General features: G+C 31.8%; 1 protein-coding gene across 1 annotated transcript; it reads left to right on the forward strand.

Annotated features, from left to right (window-relative positions):
* Positions 1 to 13,916: 13,916 nt before the first annotated feature.
* Positions 13,917 to 14,840, forward strand: LOC139839480 (uncharacterized). Its single transcript, XM_071829546.1, has 4 exons — positions 13,917 to 14,105; positions 14,147 to 14,183; positions 14,268 to 14,504; positions 14,650 to 14,840. Exons 1-4 carry the CDS (start codon positions 13,917 to 13,919, stop codon positions 14,838 to 14,840), a joined length of 654 nt encoding a protein of 217 aa, XP_071685647.1.
* Positions 14,841 to 22,062: the final 7,222 nt, after the last annotated feature.

A 22,062-nucleotide genomic window follows, 5' to 3' on the forward strand; every position in this document is an offset into this window, starting at 1 on the left:
TTATTTTTTCCTTTATATTTCGGAGCTCTATGCTTTTGTTTTTCCTTCCCGACTTCAAGTCAAGCGAATAATGGTCCAGAATTCGTAGGTATGAAGTTTCGAATGATCATAATATACAAAGCAGAAGGAAAGGTAATAGCACGATTTGATTTGTCAAATTACCAGAATATCTGGAAAAGACCCAATCATCAAGAAAAATATTTTCTTGATATATTTAGAGGTTAAATAGAATGAAAGAGTTATGTAACATGGTTCATGATGAGGGTATGATATGTGAACCTTTATCACGTTCCATTAGAAACTCAGCATGACTTACTGTAATATAATTACGTTGGCCCGACGTCATTATATTATACTAATTCATGCTTCAATTCCCAACACTACTTCAAAAACATTCATAATTTAAACTCGAAGGTTTACAGAATATAGAAACTAAACAGTTTCCTTTATGATGCAATACAGATAACGCGATGAGATAAATGATTTCAGATAAGAATAGTTATGAAAATATCTTCAGAAATATCGAGGATATTTATAATGAAAGATATGATGATATCTTAGAATTTCTAATATCGAAGGATGATCAAGAAGATTTGTCCTTAAAGGTTTAGAGTCGGGAGCAAGGTATTCGTTAATGACTTCAGCAGATACTGAATCATTTGGATTCTTTGAAGTCAGATATAGTCCTTGTGATTTGTCCACAGTCTCCAACACACCCTTCTTTATTATCAAGCTTTTGGCTATTAAGACCATCTATAGTTTTTGCTGCTTCATCAGCATTCACAACGTTAACATATCTGAATAATTGGTTATCAATCCGAGGTGTGTTCAAGAATTTTGAAGAGTTTGAATGCAGATGGTAATCGTCAATATACATATGATGTTCTAGAATTTTGAACGATATGCATATTTTTTTGGGTTTTATGAATAGAGGTGAAGTTCTAGCACAGTTTTGAAGTCAAAGTATAGATTTGAAAAATGTAGGGATCTAAGAGTGATGTCATCTGTTATATGTAATTGGATTTGTATGAAATGATTGTTCTTTGGTGAGCAGCTACATATATCTGGGGATGTAAGTGGTATAGTTAATGACTGTTGAATCAGAATTGAAGAATGTACGGTGTAACATATTAATGTAAAATCTAAATATCTCTCGTGTATTACCTACCCGTTAAAATATTTTCACCATCAACTATTTGTATAACAGAATATTTAATTACAATCATTATGAAAATATACGTACATATATATTTTCCTTCAGATGTAATCATGGATTTAATGAGTTAATATAATATTAAACTCATTTGATTTATGGTTGGAACGAGAATAAATAATCTCCAAAACCTTAGAGATTACATAATCGTTGCAGAATATTTTGCTAATGAAGTTATGAATTAATACTTCATCGTTCATTGTTATTGATATACCTCGGTATATGATGTTGGTGCTCGTGGAATTCTTGTGAACTTCTCAAGGCACGAATAATGTTTTCTAGAAAGTTTCGAGTACATCTAAAATGAAGGTGTAAAATCAAATATGTATTTGAATAATACACTTGGTTTATTATGAAATGGAATTCATTGAGTTGAAACAGAGATTATAGTTAACAATTGTTAAGTCATTAACGAAGGATGTACATCATAGCATATTAGTAATATGAATTAACCAAGTAGTGCTTACTAGCTAAGATTCACACGTAATAGCTTAGTACGAAAAGATTTATTATTTATAAAGTATACATATATAATTCTTCAGGAAGAATGAGTCAATACATCTTAACTTATTATTACTAATATTCCTTGGTATCTATGGGGCGTATGATGTTGATATCCGAGGTACCGAGTGTGATGTTGAGGCGTGGGATGCGGATGTTGTTGTTCGTGGTGATGTTGCTGATACTGGTGGTGATGTCGGTGCTGGTTATGCTGTTGGTGCTGCTGGTGCTGCTGATGCTCTCAGATTTTGCACCATATTCTCCAGAGCCACCACTCGAGCACGAAGCTCCTTGACTTCTTCTATTATACTGAGATGAGTGGTAGTTCGGACAAAGGGACGAATAAGATATAGAATTCTAGATATTATATAATCATGGCGAGCTATTCTGGAAATGAGGGTGAAAATGGTGTTTCGAACCGGTTCGCCGGTAAGTGCTTCAGGTTCTTTGTCAAGTGGTGAATTCGGTTGATGGAAGGGATCACCTTCTTCTTGCCTCCATTGATTGAGGCAACTACGAACCCACCCCCAATTCATCCAGAAAATATGATGACTGATTGGTTGGTTCATTCCGGTTACGCTGCTTGTGGAGCTCGAGGAATCAAGTGAGAAATCCATATTATGTGTTTGGAATAGGGTTTGATATGAAATGGGTGTTGGACTCTGAATGATATCTCCGTCTCCTCAAATACGTATATATAGCAAAGAGATTCCGTAATTTATGGAGGAAATTTAGGAAAAGTGTTAGACAAAGTCTACTAGGATAAATATAATAAGATATGATTTGTCTATACTCCATTTATGCAATAATTGCAGTATGACGTGTCGAGATAAAGAACGATAAGTATGTAATCAGATAATCTTTCAATTAAACACTTTCAATTCGTAATGGCCTATTCAGGTCTAGGGGCTTGAGCTATAGGATCCTTTAAATCGGTAATCCAAACCCTTCCATTCTAGAGTTTCGTAGACGCCACCCGTCAAGAAAGTTCAATGATCAAAACAATGAGAAAGCAAAGATTTTAAAAGTAATGAATATGAATAGTGATGACACTATAATGTCTTTGAGATTCTCGATAATCTTTATGAGTCAATAATGACATTTTTTCGATTCGCAAACCAATGCATAAAGGTATAAGGCATATAGGTACGTGATATAACAAGGAGGTTATATACGTATGAGTATGAGTAGTAACAATTATAGAAATTTCAAAAATCAGGGATGACATTTCATGTAATACATACGTAATACACAAAACCAGGATAGATGACATAGGAATGTCGAAAATTTCAATAATGATGAGTGACAGCCCTCGGTTTAACCAACTGAGGTGGTTTTATAAAGATAATGCGTGTGAGTTATTGAATATTGTGAATCACAATGGGAGTTCCTCCCGGAGTGACAGAATAAAAGATATGAATATATGTGATGCAAGTAATAATGTTCTAAAGCTATAGGTCAGGCTGTAGACTAGACTTTAATGCACCCTATTAATCTGGATTATCCATGAGAATTTCAGCCAACATGGCCTAGATGGCCCACTCATCAAAATTTGATTTTATAAATTGGCCCGAACAATTAAACGAGCGCGATCCGAGAAAAATACCGCTACGCAAATTAAATACGCGAGAAGAATAATAATCCAAGAAATAAAACATAGGAATATTTTATTAACTCATACGACATCGGAATATCGTATCAAAATAATTCGGATGTGGAAATCTTGAAAGTCTAATAATTGGTTTGGAAACCGAGACGATTCATCGAATAAAAACGTTATATGTAGGAACGTACAAACACATAGTCACACCTTTTTATTTAATAGATAATATAGGAATATTAGAATATAATTTAGTCACATAAAATGACTTCATAAAACCTTTCAAAATTTTGAGACTCATAATAACAAGTTTGCTTATCGAGTCGAAACCATTCAATCATATAGAAAATTGACTTAAAAATAAGTTGAAATTTTCAGGCAAGAAATGATAAGTAAAATTTAAAATAAACACGTACGGTCAAAGTCCAGACTCACTAATGCATGCTAACAACTACCGGTTAGACACACTAATGCAAATTCTAGTTCGCTAAGACCAACACTCTGATACCAACTGTAACACCCCGTCAAAATCCATTAACGGCGATGTTAACTCTGATCCCAGTGTTTGGCTTGACTTCTATGTAACAGCAAAGTTTTACAGCGGAAGCAAAAAGTACCTGAGAATAAACATGCTTAAAAAGTCAACACGAGGTTGAGTGAGTTCATAGGTTTGTCATAATTAATGATTTTGATAATGGTAATAGATCACAAGATTTCAATTTTCATAAATATCCTTATACCGCAGTGTAATAACAAGATTTCTACAACCATGGGCACCTGGTAACAGCCTTAACGATAATAATATAACAATGAATACCCCTGATGTCTATAGAGCACCGAATCAAGTGCGATAAATACCCTCGAAGTACTAAACATCCGTTGACTGCTAGCGTGACTAGCCCGGAAGGGGTTGTCAAACCCGATAGATCTATCAATAGGATTCGCGCCTACGGTACAGAGACCAATAGATTACGTTACCAAGCTAGGGGAATATTTGTGATTCTAACCCACGTAAAATTAAGTTTAGTACTTGTATCTATTTTGTAAAACAGATATAAAACATTGCATGTATTCTCAGCCCAAAAATATATATAAAAAGGGAGCTATGAAAACTCACGATACTGTATTTCTTAGTAATTACGCATATGATGGCACTGAACAAGTGCAGAGTTGTCCTTGGATTCACGAACCTATATCAAGTATATATATTAACACATATACTCGTAATCAAATAAGTTTATATATATTATTTCATTTGTTATATTTTCCTATATATATATATTCTATGCATAAGTATTTGTCTGATAAAATGATTTTAATAATGATAATAAATAAAGAGTTATATTATTTTGTAATAATAATAATAATAATAATATTCATAATGATACTAGTAATAAAAATAATAATATAGTTTTAATGATAGCAAAAATGATAATTTTTTAAAAATGATAATAACGATATTAATAATGACAATACTAATAATGAAAATTAAAATTATGTTAAAAATGATAATAATAGTACTATTACTTATAAAATGATACTAAAATAATGATATCTTTAATAAAAATGATAATTTTTACTAAAAATGATGTTTTTCATTAAAAATGTTAAAATGATAGTTTTGATATTAATAATTCTTTTAATAATAATAACTTTATTAATGATGATAATACTAATAACAAAAATGATAATGATAATTCTGAATATTAATGATAATAATGTTAATAATTCTATTAGTGATAAAAATAATGATATTAATAATAATAATTGTAAAAATATTAATTTTACTGTTAATTTTAGTTATGATAATGATTTTAGTAATTACATAATAATAATACTCATTATAATATAACTAATAATACTTATAATGATAATAATAATAATATAGTTGTAATAATAATAATTTTTAATAATAACAATACTAATATTGATAATCATATTAATACTAATAATAATAATAATGTTGAAAGTAATAATAAAATGTTATGTGTTAATAATAATAATAATACTAAATGATAATACTTAGTAATGATAATACTAACAGTAATATTAATACTTAATAATAACAACAACAACAACAACAACAACAATAATAATAATAATAATAATAATAATAATAATAATAATAATAATAATAATAATATTAATAATAATAATAATAATAATAAAAATTTTGATAAAGAAAACTACCTCAAAAAGGTTCCAAAAAAATAATGCCATGGCCGGGACTCGAACCCGTGACCTCATGCTAACCCGCTAACACCAAAGACCACTCCTCTATTTCTGTTTTTTTGATTATAACTGATTTTGTTTATTTTTAACCCGTTATCTTTTCTGTTTTCCTTTGTCAACCCAATTTCAATTCGACAGAAGAACAATTGATCGTATCAATAGTTTATCGTATCAATAGTTTATGATTTGAATTAAAATGTTAAATTGACACTAAACAACCTATAATGGTGACTTAAATTGATAGACACGAAAAACAAAAAAAAAAATAACTGCACAGCAGTCTGGGTTGCGAAGAAAAAAAAATAAACTTAAATCATGATTTTGATTTCTGGACGTTTTTAGACCACGATTTCTTCATGAAATAGTTTGAAAATTATTCATAGAAACTTTAGAAATTATCAATTTTACCTTAATCATAACATGTAACTCGAAATTCTTCAAATAAGGATCATTTGACTTTTGAAAATGAATGTTTGACCTCAAAATTAGAACTCGATACTATGAATTGGAATTTGAAATTTTGCAGATAGTTTCACTAGGGGATTCCTAACAGGATTGCATTTATGGATTTTGAAATTTCATACGAAATCGAGTTTTTGATAAAGAGATGAAACAGAGGTGTATCGAGCTGTTTTAAAAAAATAAAAATAAATGATTCAGTTTAAATTCGATGGATTTAGAATTGATAAAGATGATGAAAGACTGGAATGATTGGTTTATAGCAATGGTGATCGATCAATACAAAATTTTGGCCAGTAGATGAATAAAAAATTAATCACGTTCACTAAAAATTAAAAGCAGGTTAATCACTTTAATAATGAGGAATTAATAATAAAAAAAATCGATCGTGATCTAAAAAAAATAATAGAAGATTTCCTAACCCTAATTTTATTAATAATTGATATTAATAATAAAATAATAATACTTTTCATAATAATAGAATTAATAATAATAATATTATTATTAATAATAATCATATAAATAATAATAATAATAATAATAATACAAATAATAATTAAACTTTTAATACTATTAATAATAATAATAATATTATTAATGGTAAAAATAATGATAACAATATTAATATGACAATATTAATAATAAAAATGATAATTTTAATTATAATTAATAATAATGATAATAATCATGTTAATAATAATAATAATAATAATAATAATAATAATAATAATAATAATAATAATAATAATAATATTAATAATAAGTTGTATTAATAATAATGATATTTATAGTAATCTTAATAGTGATAATACTAACAATATTAATGTTATTAATAATTATTAATAATAATAATATTAATAATATTTGTAATAATAATATTTGTAAATGATAATGATTAGTGATAAAAATGATATTAATAATAATATTAATATAACGAATTAATACAAATGCAAAAATTATTTATGAATAATTCTTCGTGAATCGTCGGAATTTGTTGAATTTTAAATGAATCGTCTCAAAGATTTTGTTCAAATTTTGTCGAAAATTTCTGGGTTGTCATACATAATCTCCCCAATTCCACATCTTAGTGACTTGGATATCCCCATATCAATATAAGATTGCCGGTTATTGTACAAATAGTCACCACATTATTTACTTAATTACGCCCCACCGTAGGCATAAAAAAGTGTTATAATCATTCGCATTGATAAATTTCCGAAAGCCAAGTAAAATCAACAACCTTCATCCACACATTACTAGCAAAAGAGCATTCAAAAAACAAATTATCTTGAGAGTCCGCACACACTTTGCGTAGCGGACGCACAAGAAGCATACCCGAATGAACCTATCATGTTTTTAGTTTATCTTGCGTTTTTAAATATTCCCCCATCAAGAGCCATACTAAAAATGCATGTCTGGGGATACATTGAGAGACAAAACAAGCGAGTACCAGTTACCCTTCGAGTTAATGTTAAACTAAGTGTTTTACTCAGCATCAAATTAAAGTTCAAACCAATTTTGTGCTCTTATTGATTTGGTATTAAGTGTTGAAATGTGCTTATGTGATATAAGATTGGCATGTGTAGATGATTCGTATTTTAGCTTTTAATGACCTAGTTGCACTAGAATGTGAGTGTTAGTTGTTATTTAAATAATAAATTGATAAAAAAAATTTGTTTTTGTTTTTAAAGTTAAAAATTTAGATTGAACTATATTAAAACGAACTAATAAGTTACGACTGATAAAAGCCATAAAGGTCCGTTTTAATAAACAATGTATGTTACAACATTGTTACATGCCCAAAAACATCTACGATCCATTGAAAACATCTAAGCATATGGGCCGTCACTAGGGTCGTCTCAACAATTTAAAAAGCTCTGGTGAAAATAAAAAAAGTTTCATCATACCCGTTAAATTTTTTAATACATATAAAAAGATAATATTTAAATTTATCTATCTATTTACTTACAATGTACTTGATTAATTATAATTACAGTGTTACAACTTTAATTTATAATTTGTTATTTAATTTAATTGAAAAGGTATATATATATATATATATATATATATATATATATATATATATATATATATATATATATTCAAAATATTGGGTTTTTCTAATATTTTGGGCCCTGGAGGTTGCCCATCTTGCATATGCCTTATATCGCCTTTGAAGGCGAAAGCCAATTAACAATATGAGTAAGTCGGAATCCAACCCTAAAGTTATAGTTAACCATAGCCAACCGCTCCACAAAATATATACACACATACAAGAAAAAAATACCCATCAACTATTACATTGAAGTAGCCGAAATCCCGAACGAAAATAGCGTGACAAAAATATCCTCTACCCAACGTTTCACTCTGCAATCATTGGTTCATTGACTTAGTGGTACTGGATCAAGGTATTTGGTGGATGTGAAAAGTACCCAGGTTCAATTATCAAGGAGAGTTTTTTAATGCAATTTTCTCCCGACATTAGACCAGTTGTAATGCAGGGGTTTCAACCCCGTTGTTGAAATGTCCCGTTCATATCGATTATAAACGTTTCATATTAATTGGTTTCGTTGCGAGGTTTTGACCTCTATATGAGACGTTTTTCAAAGACTGCATTTGATTTTTAAAACAAACCATAACCTTTATTTTATCGACAAAGGCTTAAATCTAAAATATAACGCTCACACACAACCATTACATAGCGGTTTACAAATAGTAATATGTTACAAAAAAGTAAGTTCTCGAATGCAGTTTTTAAACAATCTTATACAAGCATGCTGACTCCAAATTTTGTCCTTAATTTAGCATGCAACAGCGGAAGCTTTTAATAATCACCTGAGAATAAACATGCTTAAAACGTCAACAAAAAATGTTGTTGAGTTATAGGTTTAGCCTATATAGTTATCAATTCGTAATAATAGACCACAAGATTTCATTTTCATTTTCATAAACATCCATCTCATATTAGGAATTTCGCAAACTGCATAGAGATAAAAATCATTCATATGGTGAACACCTGGTAATTGACATTAACAAAATGCATCTAGAATATCCCCATCATTCCGGGACTCTCATCGGACATGATAAAATCGAAGTACTAAAGCATCCGTAACCCGGATGGGGTTTGTTAGGCCCAATAGATCTATCTTTAGGATTCGCGTCAATTAGGGTTTCTGTTCCCTAATTCTTAGATTACATTACTAAATTGCCAAGGACTGCAAGTGGTTATGATACTACTTGGGTAATAGTCGATCGTCTCACAAAATCAGCACATTTTCTGCCAATGAGAGAAGATGACAAAATGGAGAAGTTGGCGCGATTATACTTGAAAGAAGTTGTCTCCAGACATGGAATACCAATCTCTATTATCTCTGATAGGGATGGCAGATTTGTTTCAAGGTTTTGGCAGACATTACAGCAAGCATTAGGAACTCGTATAGACATGAGTACTGCCTATCATCCACAGACTGATGGGCAGAGCGAAAGGACGATACAAACGCTTGAAGACATGCTACGAGCATGTGTTATTTATTTTGGAAACAGTTGGGATCGACACCTACCGTTAGCAGAATTTTCCTACAACAACAGTTACCATTCGAGTATTGAGATGGCGCCGTTTGAAGCACTTTATAGTAGAAAGTGCAGGTCTCCGATTTTTTGGAGTGAAGTGGGGGATAGACAGATTACGGGTCCGGAGATAATACAAGAAACTACCGAGAAAATCATCCAAATTCAACAACGATTGAAAACCGCCCAGAGTCGACAAAAGAGCTACGCGGACAGTAAAAGAAAAGATATAGAATTTGAGATTGGAGAGATGGTCATGCTTAAGGTTTCACCTTGGAAAGGCGTTGTTCGATTTGGTAAATGGGGGAAACTAAATCCAAGGTACATTGGACCATTCAAGATTATAGATCATGTCGGACCAGTAGCTTACCAACTTGAGTTACCTCAACAACTCGAGACTGTACATAACACTTTCCACGTCTCGAATTTGAAGAAATATTTTGCTAAAGAAGATCTCACTATTCCATTAGACGAAATCCAAATCAACTAAAAACTTCAATTCATTGAAGAACCCGTCGAAATAATGGATCGTGAGGTTGAAAGACTTAAGCAAAACAAGATACCAATTGTTAAGATTCGATGGAATGCTCGTAGAGGACCCATGTTCACCTGGGAGCATGAAGATCAGATGAAGAAGAAATACCCTCACCTATTTCTAGAAGATGCGTCAACACCTTCAACAGCTTAAAATTTCGGGACAAAATTTATTTAACGGGTAGGTACTGTAGTGACCCGAACTTTTCCATGATTATATATTAATTGAAAACTATATTTGCATGATTAAATGTTTCCAACATTTTAAGCAATCAAACTTATTAAGACTTGATTATTTGAAATGAGTTTCAAGTAGACAATTGACCACCCAAGTTGACCGGCGATTCACGAACGTTAAAACTTGTGAAAACGACATGACGATATATATATTGATATACATATAGTTAACATGAGATTATGATAAGTAATTATCTCCATAAGTATATTAACAATGAGTTATATACATAAAAATGAGACTACTAAGTTAAGAAACTCGAAACGATATATATAACGATTATCGTTATTACAACGTCTTACTAAATACATATGTATCATATTAAGAAATTGTTACACTATATTTAACATGATAAAATGATAATTATATATATCATTAAGTATGTTAACAATGAACTACATATGTAAAACAAGACTACTAACTTAAGAATTTTGAAACGAGTCATATATGTAACGATTATCGTTGTAACGACATTTTAATGTATATATATCATATTAAGATATATTCATACATCATAATATATTGATAATGTAATAATTTAACATCTCATTAGATATAATAAACAATGGGTTAACAACATTAAATGAGATCGTTAACTTAAAGGTTTCAAAACAACACTTACATGTAACGACTAACGATGACTTAACGACTCAGTTAAAATGTATATACATGTAGTGTATTTAGATGTATTAGTACACTTTTTAAAGACTTCAAGACACATATCAAAGTATTTCTACTTAACAAAAATACTTATAATTGCATTCTCATTCATTTTCATCAACAATTCTACTCGTATGCAACCGTATTCGTACTCGAACAATACCCAGCTCCTAGACGTATATACTATTGGTATATATACATAATAATTCAGCTCTTAGCAGCCCTAGAACTTCATGACTTATGAGCAAGGAAACAAAAACAAGAACTCCTTTTAACCCCACTCACCTTCACCACTCACCACCTACTCCATTTCACTTCCAATTTTCTTCCCAATTCTCTCTCAAAACACACACACTCTTCCATGAACTTCTAAGTTACTATTTTTCCAGCAAAAATCATCAAATACAAACTTTGATTATTACCTATAATCATCATAAAAACAATTACTCAAGAACACATCAAGAACACTTTCAAGTTTGCAAGTTTACTTCCAAGCTTTCTAATCCATTCCAAGTAATCATCTAAGATCAAGAACTCTCTGTTATTTACAGTAGGTTATCATCCTAATTCAAGGTAATATTCATATTCAAACTTTGATTCAATTTCTATAACTATAAACTATCTTAATTCGAGTAAAAATCTTACTTGAACTTGTTTTCGTGTCATGATTCTACTTCAAGAACTTTCAAGCCATCCAAGGATCCTTCGAAGCTAGATCATTTCTTGTCACTTCCAGTAGGATTACCTACTAAACTTGAGGTAGTAATGATGTTCATAACATCATTCGATTCATATATATAAAACTATCTTATTCGAAGATTTGAACATGTAATCATTAGAACATAGTTTAGTTAATTCTAAACTTGTTTGCAAATAAATTTAATCCTTCTAACTTGACTATTAAAATCAACTAAACACATGTTCTATATCTATATGATATGCTAACTTAATGATTTAAAACCTGGAAACACGAAAAACACCGTAAAACCGGACATACGCCGTTGTAGTAACACGGCGGGCTGTTTTGGGTTTGATAATTAAAGACTATGATAAACTTTGATTTCAAAGTTGTTCTTCTGGAAAAATAATTTTTATTATGAACATGAAACTATATCCAAAAATCATGGTTAAACTCAAAGTGGAAGTATGTTTTTCAAAATGGTCATCAAGATGTCGTTCTTTCGACGGAAATGACTACCTCTTTAAGAAATGACTTGTAACCTGTATTTCCGACTATAAACTTATACTTTTTCTATTTAGTTTCATAAATTTCAGTTCATTATGAAACCATAGCAACTTGAATCACTCAAAACGGATTTGAAACGAAGAAATGACGGGTAAAATAAAATTGGATAAATTTGCTAGTTTTAGCTACGAAAATTTTGTAACAAATCTAGACTAAATATATCCTAACTAATTTATTTTGTATTATACATATTATGTAATCTTGGGATACCATAGATACGTATACAATATTTTGACATATCATATCGACCCATATATATATATATATATATATATATATATATATATATATATATATATATATATATATATATATATATATATATATATATATATATATATATATATATATTTCGGAACAACCATAGACACTCTATATGCAGTAATGTTTGAGTTAGCTATACAGGGTTGAGGTTGATTCCAAAATAATATATATACTTTGAGTTGTGATCTAGCCTGAGACTTGTATACACTGGGTCGTGGATTGATTCGAGATAATATATATTGATTTATTTTTGTACATCTAACTGTGGACAACTAGTTGTAGGTTACTAACGAGGACTGCTAACTTAACAAACTTAAATCATAAAAACGTAATAAAAAATGTTGTGAATATACTTCAATCATACTTTGATATATATGTACACATTTGTTATAGGTTCGTGAATCGACCAGTGGCCAAGTCTTATTTTTCAACGAAGGAAAAATCTGTGAAAGTGAGTTATAGTCCCACTTTTAAAATCTAATTTTTTTTTGGGATGAGAATACATGCAGCTTTATAAATGTTTTACAAAATAGACACAAGTACGCAAAACTACATTCTATGGTTGGATTATTAAACCGAATATCGCCCTTCCAGTCTGGTAACCTAAGAATTAGGGAAATGGCCTCTAATTGACGCGAATCCTAAAGATAGATCTATTGGGCTTAACAACCCCCATTCAGGTTATGGATGGTTTAGTACTTCGAGATTATTATACAGACGAGAGGTTCTGTTTTGGGGATATTCTATGCATTATGTTAACGTCGGTTACCAGGTGTTCAACATATGAATGATTTTTATCTCTATGCAGTTTGCGAAATGCCTGATATGAGATGTGCTATAAAAATGAAATCTTGTGGTCTATTATTATGATTTGATAATATATAGGTTAAACCTATAACTCACCAACATTTTTGTTGACGTTTTAAGTATGTTTATTCTCAGGTGATTATAAAGAGCTTCCGCTATTGCATACTAAAATAAGGACAAGATTTGGAGTCCATGCTTGTATGATATTGTGTAAAAACTGCATTCAAGAAACTTACTTTTATGTAATATATTCTTATTGTAAACCATTATGTAATGGTCGTGTGTAAACGGTATATTTTAGATTATCATTATTTGATAATCTACGTAATGCTTTTTAAACCTTTATCGATAAAATAAAGGTTATGGTTGTTTTAAAAATGAATGCACTCTTTGAAAAACGTCTTATATAGAGGTCAAAACCTCGCGACGAAATCAATTAATATGGAACGTTTATAATCAATATGAACGGGACATTTCAATATCTAACTTTAATAGTACCAGTATTCCCGATTATTTTTTGTTTTTTAGGGAACATCCAGATGGAGTTGGTCGTCAAAGTTCGACGATCCTACAAAAGTGCACCGCGGCCATACGTCAAATGGCGTATGGAACTACACCAGATCTGTTTGACAAATACATAAAAATTGGCGAGAAAATGACTGCTTTATGTTTAGATAATTTTTGTAGATGCGTATTTCATTTGTTTGCACTAGTGTATTTGAGAAAACCAACCGCCGATGATATTGCCCGGCTTTATAATTTTCACGCAAAAAACATGGTCTACCGGGTATGCTAGGTAGTATTGATTGTATGCATTGGCAATGGAAGAATTGTCATATTGCTTGGCAAGGACAATATACTCGAGGTGATCAAAAAGGCCCATCTATTATGCTTGAAGCAGTGGCTTCTCAAGATTTTTGAATATGACATGCATTCTTTGGTATGGTAGGTGCAAACAGCGACATTAACGTTTTAAATTATTCACCGTTGTTTAACACTATAAAAGAGGGCACTGCTCCACCTTCACCATTTAATGTAAACGACCATCACTACGAGAGAGGGTATTACCTATGTGATGGTATATACCCAGATTGGGCTATGTTGGTCAAAGCGCCCCACAATCCAATTGACGAACCACGTAAAAAGTTTAAACGGTTTCAAGAAAGTGCAAGAAAAGATATTGAACGTATTCGGAGTACTACAAGGTAGCTTTGCAATGTTAAAGACTCCGACAAGGATTTCAACAAAATTAGAAGACATAAGACATATGTACGCTTGTGTTGTATTACATAACATGATTCAAGAAAATAACGGATTTGTGATTTAAAAAGGAGATGAAAGAATGATTGCTGCACCAAGTAACCGACCTATTCGGTTAGAAAGGAATTTGAGGGATCGAGATGTCAGGGTTAAAGAAATCAGAGATAGGCAAGTTCACAATCAGCTGGAGTCAGATTTAACCGAGCACGTTTGGAATTTTTCACCTTATTTTCGTGCTGCTAATATTAATATTGATGATTAATATATTGTTATGTTTTTATTATTTCGTTCAAATTGATGTATTTTCTTAGTCTTTTAAATTAATGAACTTTTACGCAAAATTCAACGGACTCATTTTGAAAATTGATAGAATAATTTAGGAGAAATGAAGTGTGTGTTATAATTTGAGATGAGTGGGTGTTTATATAGGGAATATAAATATAGACGTTTGAAAAAATATTAAACGGTTCAAATATAGCCATTGTAAATAAATAATATTTTTAAAATATAAATATAATCATATTATAATAAAAAATAAAATAAAACAAATAAATAAAATAGAAAAATATAAAATTAAATGTTACATCAGCATTTCACTACCACGACACGAACTCACAACACCAACTTACAACACCACCACTACTCTACTCAACACATCATAATTATCAAAAAAGTGCAAAAAGTGACTCACAATACGGACTCAAAACACGAGTTATTTGTCTCAGATGAGTGGTACTTGTTCAAAAAAAAAAAAAAAAAAAAAAAAAAAAAACTTCCACTATGCACACAACGTGACAGTTTGCAGGTTCAGTACGTATGTATTGGGAAATTTCTCCCACCCACTCATATTGGAAAACCAACCACAAATCCCTAATTCCAATCCTAATTCTAAATCTAATTCGATTTAAATATGAAATTCACCTCAAAATCGATTTGATCGCAACGTTAGTTACACATCATTCGTATTAAATTCACCAGTTTTATTATCAGATTCGTTAAATTACGTTAAACGAATATGACAACTGAAGAAGTGATGATGGAGACTGACGAAACTGATAATGCTTCTGAATTCACTCTCTCAGAGGTATCTTCTGTTTACATGTTACTCTTGATGTATTTATAAGATTATATATTAATGAATTGTAAATTGTATATGTATATGTACTTTAGTACTACATTTTATGCTTTGACTGTGTTGATTATAAAAGCCGACTTCCAATCGTTTTTATCATTTATTTTTAGTTTCCCTTTTCCCTGTAATGTTATGCGCCTTGTTTTTTGTAATTTTAATTTGATGGGGTGAATTATATTATCATTGTGTTTGTGGATTAAAATATTAAGATTTTAGAGTTACCCTGTTTCAGAGTTCTTCGTTAAAAGAAATGAGAAGAAGAGAAGACAAGAGAAAGGGGAAGAACCTGAATCCTTCCAAATTAGAAGAAAAGGGTTGATGGAAAATTACACTGAATTTTCCTTCCCTTCCTTTCCTTTCTCTCCGAAATAAAACTAAGGAACACCAATCTCATTTAGCTTCCTTCTGATTCTTTCCCTTTCTCTCCAAAAATTAAACTCTGGAACATTAAAGATACATATTTAAATATACCCTAATGATTAGAGAACTTCTTCGTTAATGAGATGGCACGTGACACACCACTTTTTGATCCATCTACACATTTACTATTATACCCTTAATTATATTATAATTACAATAATAATATAAGTTTAACTTTCTAGGGGTATAACTGTGAATTTATGGGACAAAAGTGTAGAATGATCAAAAAGTGGTATGTGAGGATCACCTCCGTAATGAGATAGAATGATGATAGTTGGGTCGTCTCTCTTTAATAATATGAGCTTCGTAATATATGCTTATTGTTAGCTTTTTAGATTTCTGTTTAAGAAAAGGGTAATCGACCCTCCTGCGTCGGTCCCCATCGACAGGTACCATGGCCAATACGAGGGATGTAAATTCGTAGCCCGCAGTTAAAGGAACACCTGGACGGGATTTGAACATGTGACCTCCGTTTTTATGTTTACTTGTCTCCCACCACTAGACTACCAGGGTCAACGCCCTTGTTTTCCTTGAATAGGTACACAGCTGGTTTGTCGATAGACAATCTTTTTCAGTAGTTAAGAGTAAAAGCTCAATAGATGCATTAACAAAGAAGCATCCAATCATAAACTCATCACAAACTGCATTATAAAATCTCACTAATATGTTTCGTTTTATGCATCAAAGAATCTCACGTATGTTTTTAAAACCCGTTGTGGGTATACTTGTATATGTTATCTGATTCCTAAAACAATCTTCTAATTTGATTATGAGGAATCTTTTAGAATTCATCCTGAACCACATGATATATCAAACCGTCCTCTGTATTATATTTGACTAAAAGTTGACCTTGTAGATGTAGTGGCAAATTGGCGGGTGTGCAGTTCAAAACGGGTCGGTCGACTCTTCACCAATAAATACAGCTCGAATTACCTATTTTTAAACAAATGGGTGGATAGAGCTTTATCTGCTAGTGCTGTAGTGCATCGAGGCTCTTTTCTGTGTCACTTATTATCTTGTGACCATACTATTTTCTCCAACTTTTATCTAATATCGAAGTTAGAGCTAAAGCGAAAAGTTTGTTTGATATATGATAATCTTTATTGTTGTTTCTAATGTTCAGGCAAAGGAAGGTCACACAATTTGTTCTGATGCACATTGGAAGGCAGATGCATGATAAACATAACTGCACTTGTACTTTTATGGTTCGGTTCGAGTATGATGATGCTGAGGTAAATTATTTAATTTGGAGCTACCATCCATCCTCCTGATTTGTCACGTGACCTACCAAAGCAGGCATTTTAACTATGGAAAATTCAAAGTATCTGCAACCATGGTTAATTAAGGTATTTATACACTAATTAGTTATAAACTCTGTTGGACAAAGCCCATGCATTTTGATTCAACTTCAACCCTGACACACAACCCATTTCAGTACAAAATTTGTAACTCAGTTCTGATCACCTGTTGCATAACCTAACCGTGTGTGTGTGCCGGTGGTGTATTCTTTTTAAGTTCGGGTTGATTAAAACTTATCGGTCACTTGAAAGCGACATCAAGTGATTGGGGTCGGTGTGGTCTAGTAAAATTTACGAGTTTCAATTCGTTGAATATAAAATGTTGTTTGAATCGGTTCCCTAATATTTTGAAGGAACGGCAAGCATGGACGTTTCCCGAATGTGTGGTTACTCCATTCCCTAACAAAAGAAAAGAAAATTTTCTAAAGATTATAAGGCGTCTGGCCTGCATAAGCTTTTGGGTTCATCTACATATTGAATTTTCAAAAAGTCTATAAACTCATTTTTACATCAATACTGTAATAATAAAGGCGGGTAAACTTAAAGGTCTGTTGTTCTATATATATGGAATATGCATTAAATTGTTGTTGTTGTTATAATTCAGTAGGCTTATAACTACCTTTAGTGGTTCTTGACTGTAGAAGGTATATAGAGATAGAGATACTGTAAAACGGAGAAAACAAAGGTTGAACAAAAGGTATGAGTAATTGGTTTTTTATTTATAGAAAAATGTACAATGAGAGTTTGGTGGCATTTGGAATCTAGAGAGAGAGAGTGTTTTTGTTAACCAAAAAATACATACAATAAACTCTAACTCAACACACCTATTTATACTCAAAAAAATATACTATGCAATATCTATAATAATAATAAAATTATCATCCAATTATTACTTTTATAACACTCCCCCTTGGATGATAATTTTATTAGTGAATAACTAGTACTGCCTCGTTAAAAACCTTGCTAAAGAAAACCCTTTGGGATAAAACTTTAGCTAAGGGAAAAAGAGTGCAGCATAGAGTTGACTCCCCCTCAAGTAGGCAACGCCTGAGTTGTTACATCTTCTGAACATGCCTCATGCCAATATTATGAACGTGTGTTCTGAAAATAGCAGTTGGAAGTGCTTTGGTGAAAAGGTCAGCAGAGTTTTTGCTGGACTGAACATATCTCATTTCAATCTGGTTGTCCTTAATGAGATTTTGAGTGTATGAGAAGAATCTAGGGGGTATGTGTTTTGTTCGGTCACTTTTGATATACCCTTCTTTCATCTGTGTTATGCAAGCTACATTATCTTCATAGATAGTTGTTGAACTTTTATTGCGTTCTAGTCCACAAGAATCAGTAATGAGTTGTGTCATTGATCTCAACCAAAAACATTCCCGACTGGCTTCATGTAATGCAATTACTTCGGCATGATTTGATGATGTTGCAACAAGTGTTTGTTTTTGAGAACGCCATGATATTGCGGTACCTCCATTTAGGAATACATATCCATTTTGAGATTTAGCTTTATGTGGATCAGATAAATAACCTGCATCTGCATAACCAACCAAATCTTGTTTTGATTCGTTAGAATAAAATAATCCTAAATCAGTAGTTCCTCGAAGGTATCGAAATATGTGTTTGATCCCATTCCAGTGTCTTTTGGTAGGAGCTGAGCTGAACCTTGCCAACAAATTAACTGCAGAAGAAATGTCAGGTCTTGTACAATTTGTAAGATACATAAGAGCTCCAATTGCACTAAGATATGGTACTTCTGGTCCCAGGATATCTTCATGATCTTCACAGGGACAAAATGGATCAGTGTCAACATTAAGTGATCTAACAACCATAGGAGTACTTAATGGTTTTGCCTTGTCCATATTAAAACGTTTTAAAATCTTTTCAGTATATGTTGTTTGATGTACAAGTAAACCATTAGGCATATGTTCAATTTGTAAACCAAGGCAATACTTGGTTTTTCCGAGATCTTTCATTTCAAATTCTTTCTTTAGAAGTTGAATGGCTTCATGGATCTCTTTATTTGTACCTATGATATTAAGATCATCAACATAAACAGCTATGATCACATATCCGGATGTTGTTTTCTTAATGAAAACACATGGGCAAATAAGATTATTGGTATACCCTTTGCTTATCAAGTAATCACTTAATCGTTTATACCACATGCGACCCGATTGTTTCAACCCATATAAAGACCTTTGTAACTTGATTGAGTACATTTCTTTGGGTTTTGCATTGGTTGCTTCTGATACCTTAAATCCTTCAGGTATCTTCATATATATATCACTATCAAGTGATCCATAAAGATAAGCAGTCACAACATCCATGAGATGCATGTCTAAATTTTCAGAAACTGCCAGGCTGATTAAGTATCTAAAAGTAATTGCATCCATAACAGGAGAATAAGTTTCTTCATAATCAATTCCCGGTCTTTGAGAAAAACCTTGAGCTACAAGTCTAGCTTTATACCTTGTAACTTCATTTTTCTCATTTCTTTTTCGCACAAAAACCCATCTATATCCCACAGGTTTCACATCTTTAGGTGTGAGAATGATAGATCCGAAAACTTTTCTTTTATTGAGTGATTCAAATTCAGCTCGTATTGCTCCTTTCCAATGATCCCAATCATGTCTATTTTGACATTCCATGACAGATTTTGGTTCTGGATCATCATCATCATTCATGATGTCATATGCAACATTATATGAAAATATCTCATCAAGATTTTTCATTTCATTTCGGTTCCATAATATTTTTGAATGTGCGTAATTGATTGAAAATTCCGTATTGACATCATCAATCTCCTCTGCAGAAGGAGTATTGATTTGTAGTTCTTCTTGAACACTTTCTTTTACCTCATTATCAGCTGATTTTCTTTTCCTAGGATTTTTATCTTTGGAACCAATTGGTCTCCCACGTTTCTGGCGTGGCAAAGACTCAAGAATAACATTATTGCCAGTTTTTGGAATTTCAATTCGAGCTGGAGCATTTGCTGCTGGTATATATGATTTAGTCACTCTTTTTGTATCTGTAAATGCATCAGGCAATTTATTTGCAAGTTCTTGCATATGCATTATTTTTTGAACTTCGATCTCGCATTCTTTTGTGCGAGGATCAAGATACATTAATTGAGGTTAACACCATGAAACATCATTTTCTTTATTTTTTATTTCTCCCCCTAATTTAGGGAATAATGTTTCATTAAAGTGACAATCAGCAAAACGTGCTGTAAAAACATCACCCGTCATGGGTTCAATATATCTTATTATTGAAGATGTTTCATATCCAACATATATTCCCATCCTTCTTTGAGGACCCATTTTAGTGCGTTGTGGTGGTGCGATAGGGACATAAACCGCACAACCAAATGTTCTAAGGTGGGAAATATTTGGCTGATGACCAAAAGCAAGTTGCAAAGGAGAATATGTATGACTTGCGCTTGGTCTAATGCGAATCAATGATGCAGCATGCAAAATTGCATGGCCCCATACAGATACTGGGAGTTTTGTTCGCATTATCAATGGTCTAGCTATTAGCTGCAATCGTTTAATTAATGATTCAGCTAAACCATTTTGTGTATGCACATGGGCAACGGGATGTTCAACAATAATCCCAATAGACATGCAAAAGTTATTAAATGCTTGAGACGTAAACTCACCGGCATTATCTAGTCTCACCCTTTTAATAGTATAATCAGGGAAATGTGCTCTCAATTTAATAATTTGAGCAAGAAATTTTGCAAATGCCATATTTCGACTTGATAATAGACAAACATGAGACCATCTACTAGATGCGTCTATTAGAACCATAAAATATCTAAATGGTCCACATGGTGGATGAATTGGTCCACATATATCACCTTGAATTCTTTCAAGAAACATTGGTGATTCTTTTTCAACCTTAAGAGGTGATGGTCTTATTATCAACTTTTCAAGTGAGCATGATGTACATGGGATAAGTGCATCATGAGGGATCCTTTGATCCGCCAATGGATGTCCATGTGTATTTTGTATTATTCTTTTCATCATTGTTGATCCTGGGTGACCTAATCTCTCATGCCACAAACTGATCATTACAGGATCACATAATTTTTCTTTAACTACCACATTTACTTCAGGTACATTTATATGTGTATAATGTAAACCAGAATGAAGTCTTGGTAGTTTTTCAATTACACGATTCTTATCAGTGATACTTAAATATTTTTCATTTTCTGTTGTCACTGACTGATAATCATATCCACAAGATTTGCTTCTTTTTCTTTTCCCTTTAGGGATTCTTGATACCGATTAACAGAATGCTGATTTGTTCGGCAGTTTTTAGACCAGTGGCCAATTTTACCACATCGGTAACAAGAATCTTCAACATTCTTTGAAGAGCCTTCTTCAACATTGTGATTTGTGGGATTGTATGGTGTTTGGATTTTATAATTTTGTGGATTATTATTTCTTTGTCCACGACCACGACCACCACGACCACGACCACCACCACGACCATTACCATAAGGGTGATTTCGAACATAGTTATGATTTTTATTATTGTTATGGTAATTTCCATGATGATGGTTTTGGCCAATATGGCTACGACCTCTTCCACGCCCTCGTCCATGTGCATTTCTTCTTTTATTATTA

Source organism: Rutidosis leptorrhynchoides, chromosome 4 (genome assembly GCF_046630445.1).
Source record: "Rutidosis leptorrhynchoides isolate AG116_Rl617_1_P2 chromosome 4, CSIRO_AGI_Rlap_v1, whole genome shotgun sequence".
In the NCBI taxonomy this organism is placed as follows: Eukaryota; Viridiplantae; Streptophyta; class Magnoliopsida; order Asterales; family Asteraceae; genus Rutidosis; species Rutidosis leptorrhynchoides.

Excerpts from the sequence above, each read along its gene's own strand:
- LOC139839480 (XM_071829546.1), top strand. The coding sequence starts at position 13,917 with ATGGCGTATGGAACTACACCAGATCTGTTTGACAAATACATAAAAATT. Across the intron at positions 14,106-14,146 it reads CAAAAAACATGGTCTACCGG|AATTGTCATATTGCTTGGCA; the intron begins GTATGCTAGGTA and ends TGGCAATGGAAG. Across the intron at positions 14,184-14,267 it reads GCAAGGACAATATACTCGAG|GTGCAAACAGCGACATTAAC; the intron begins GTGATCAAAAAG and ends TTGGTATGGTAG.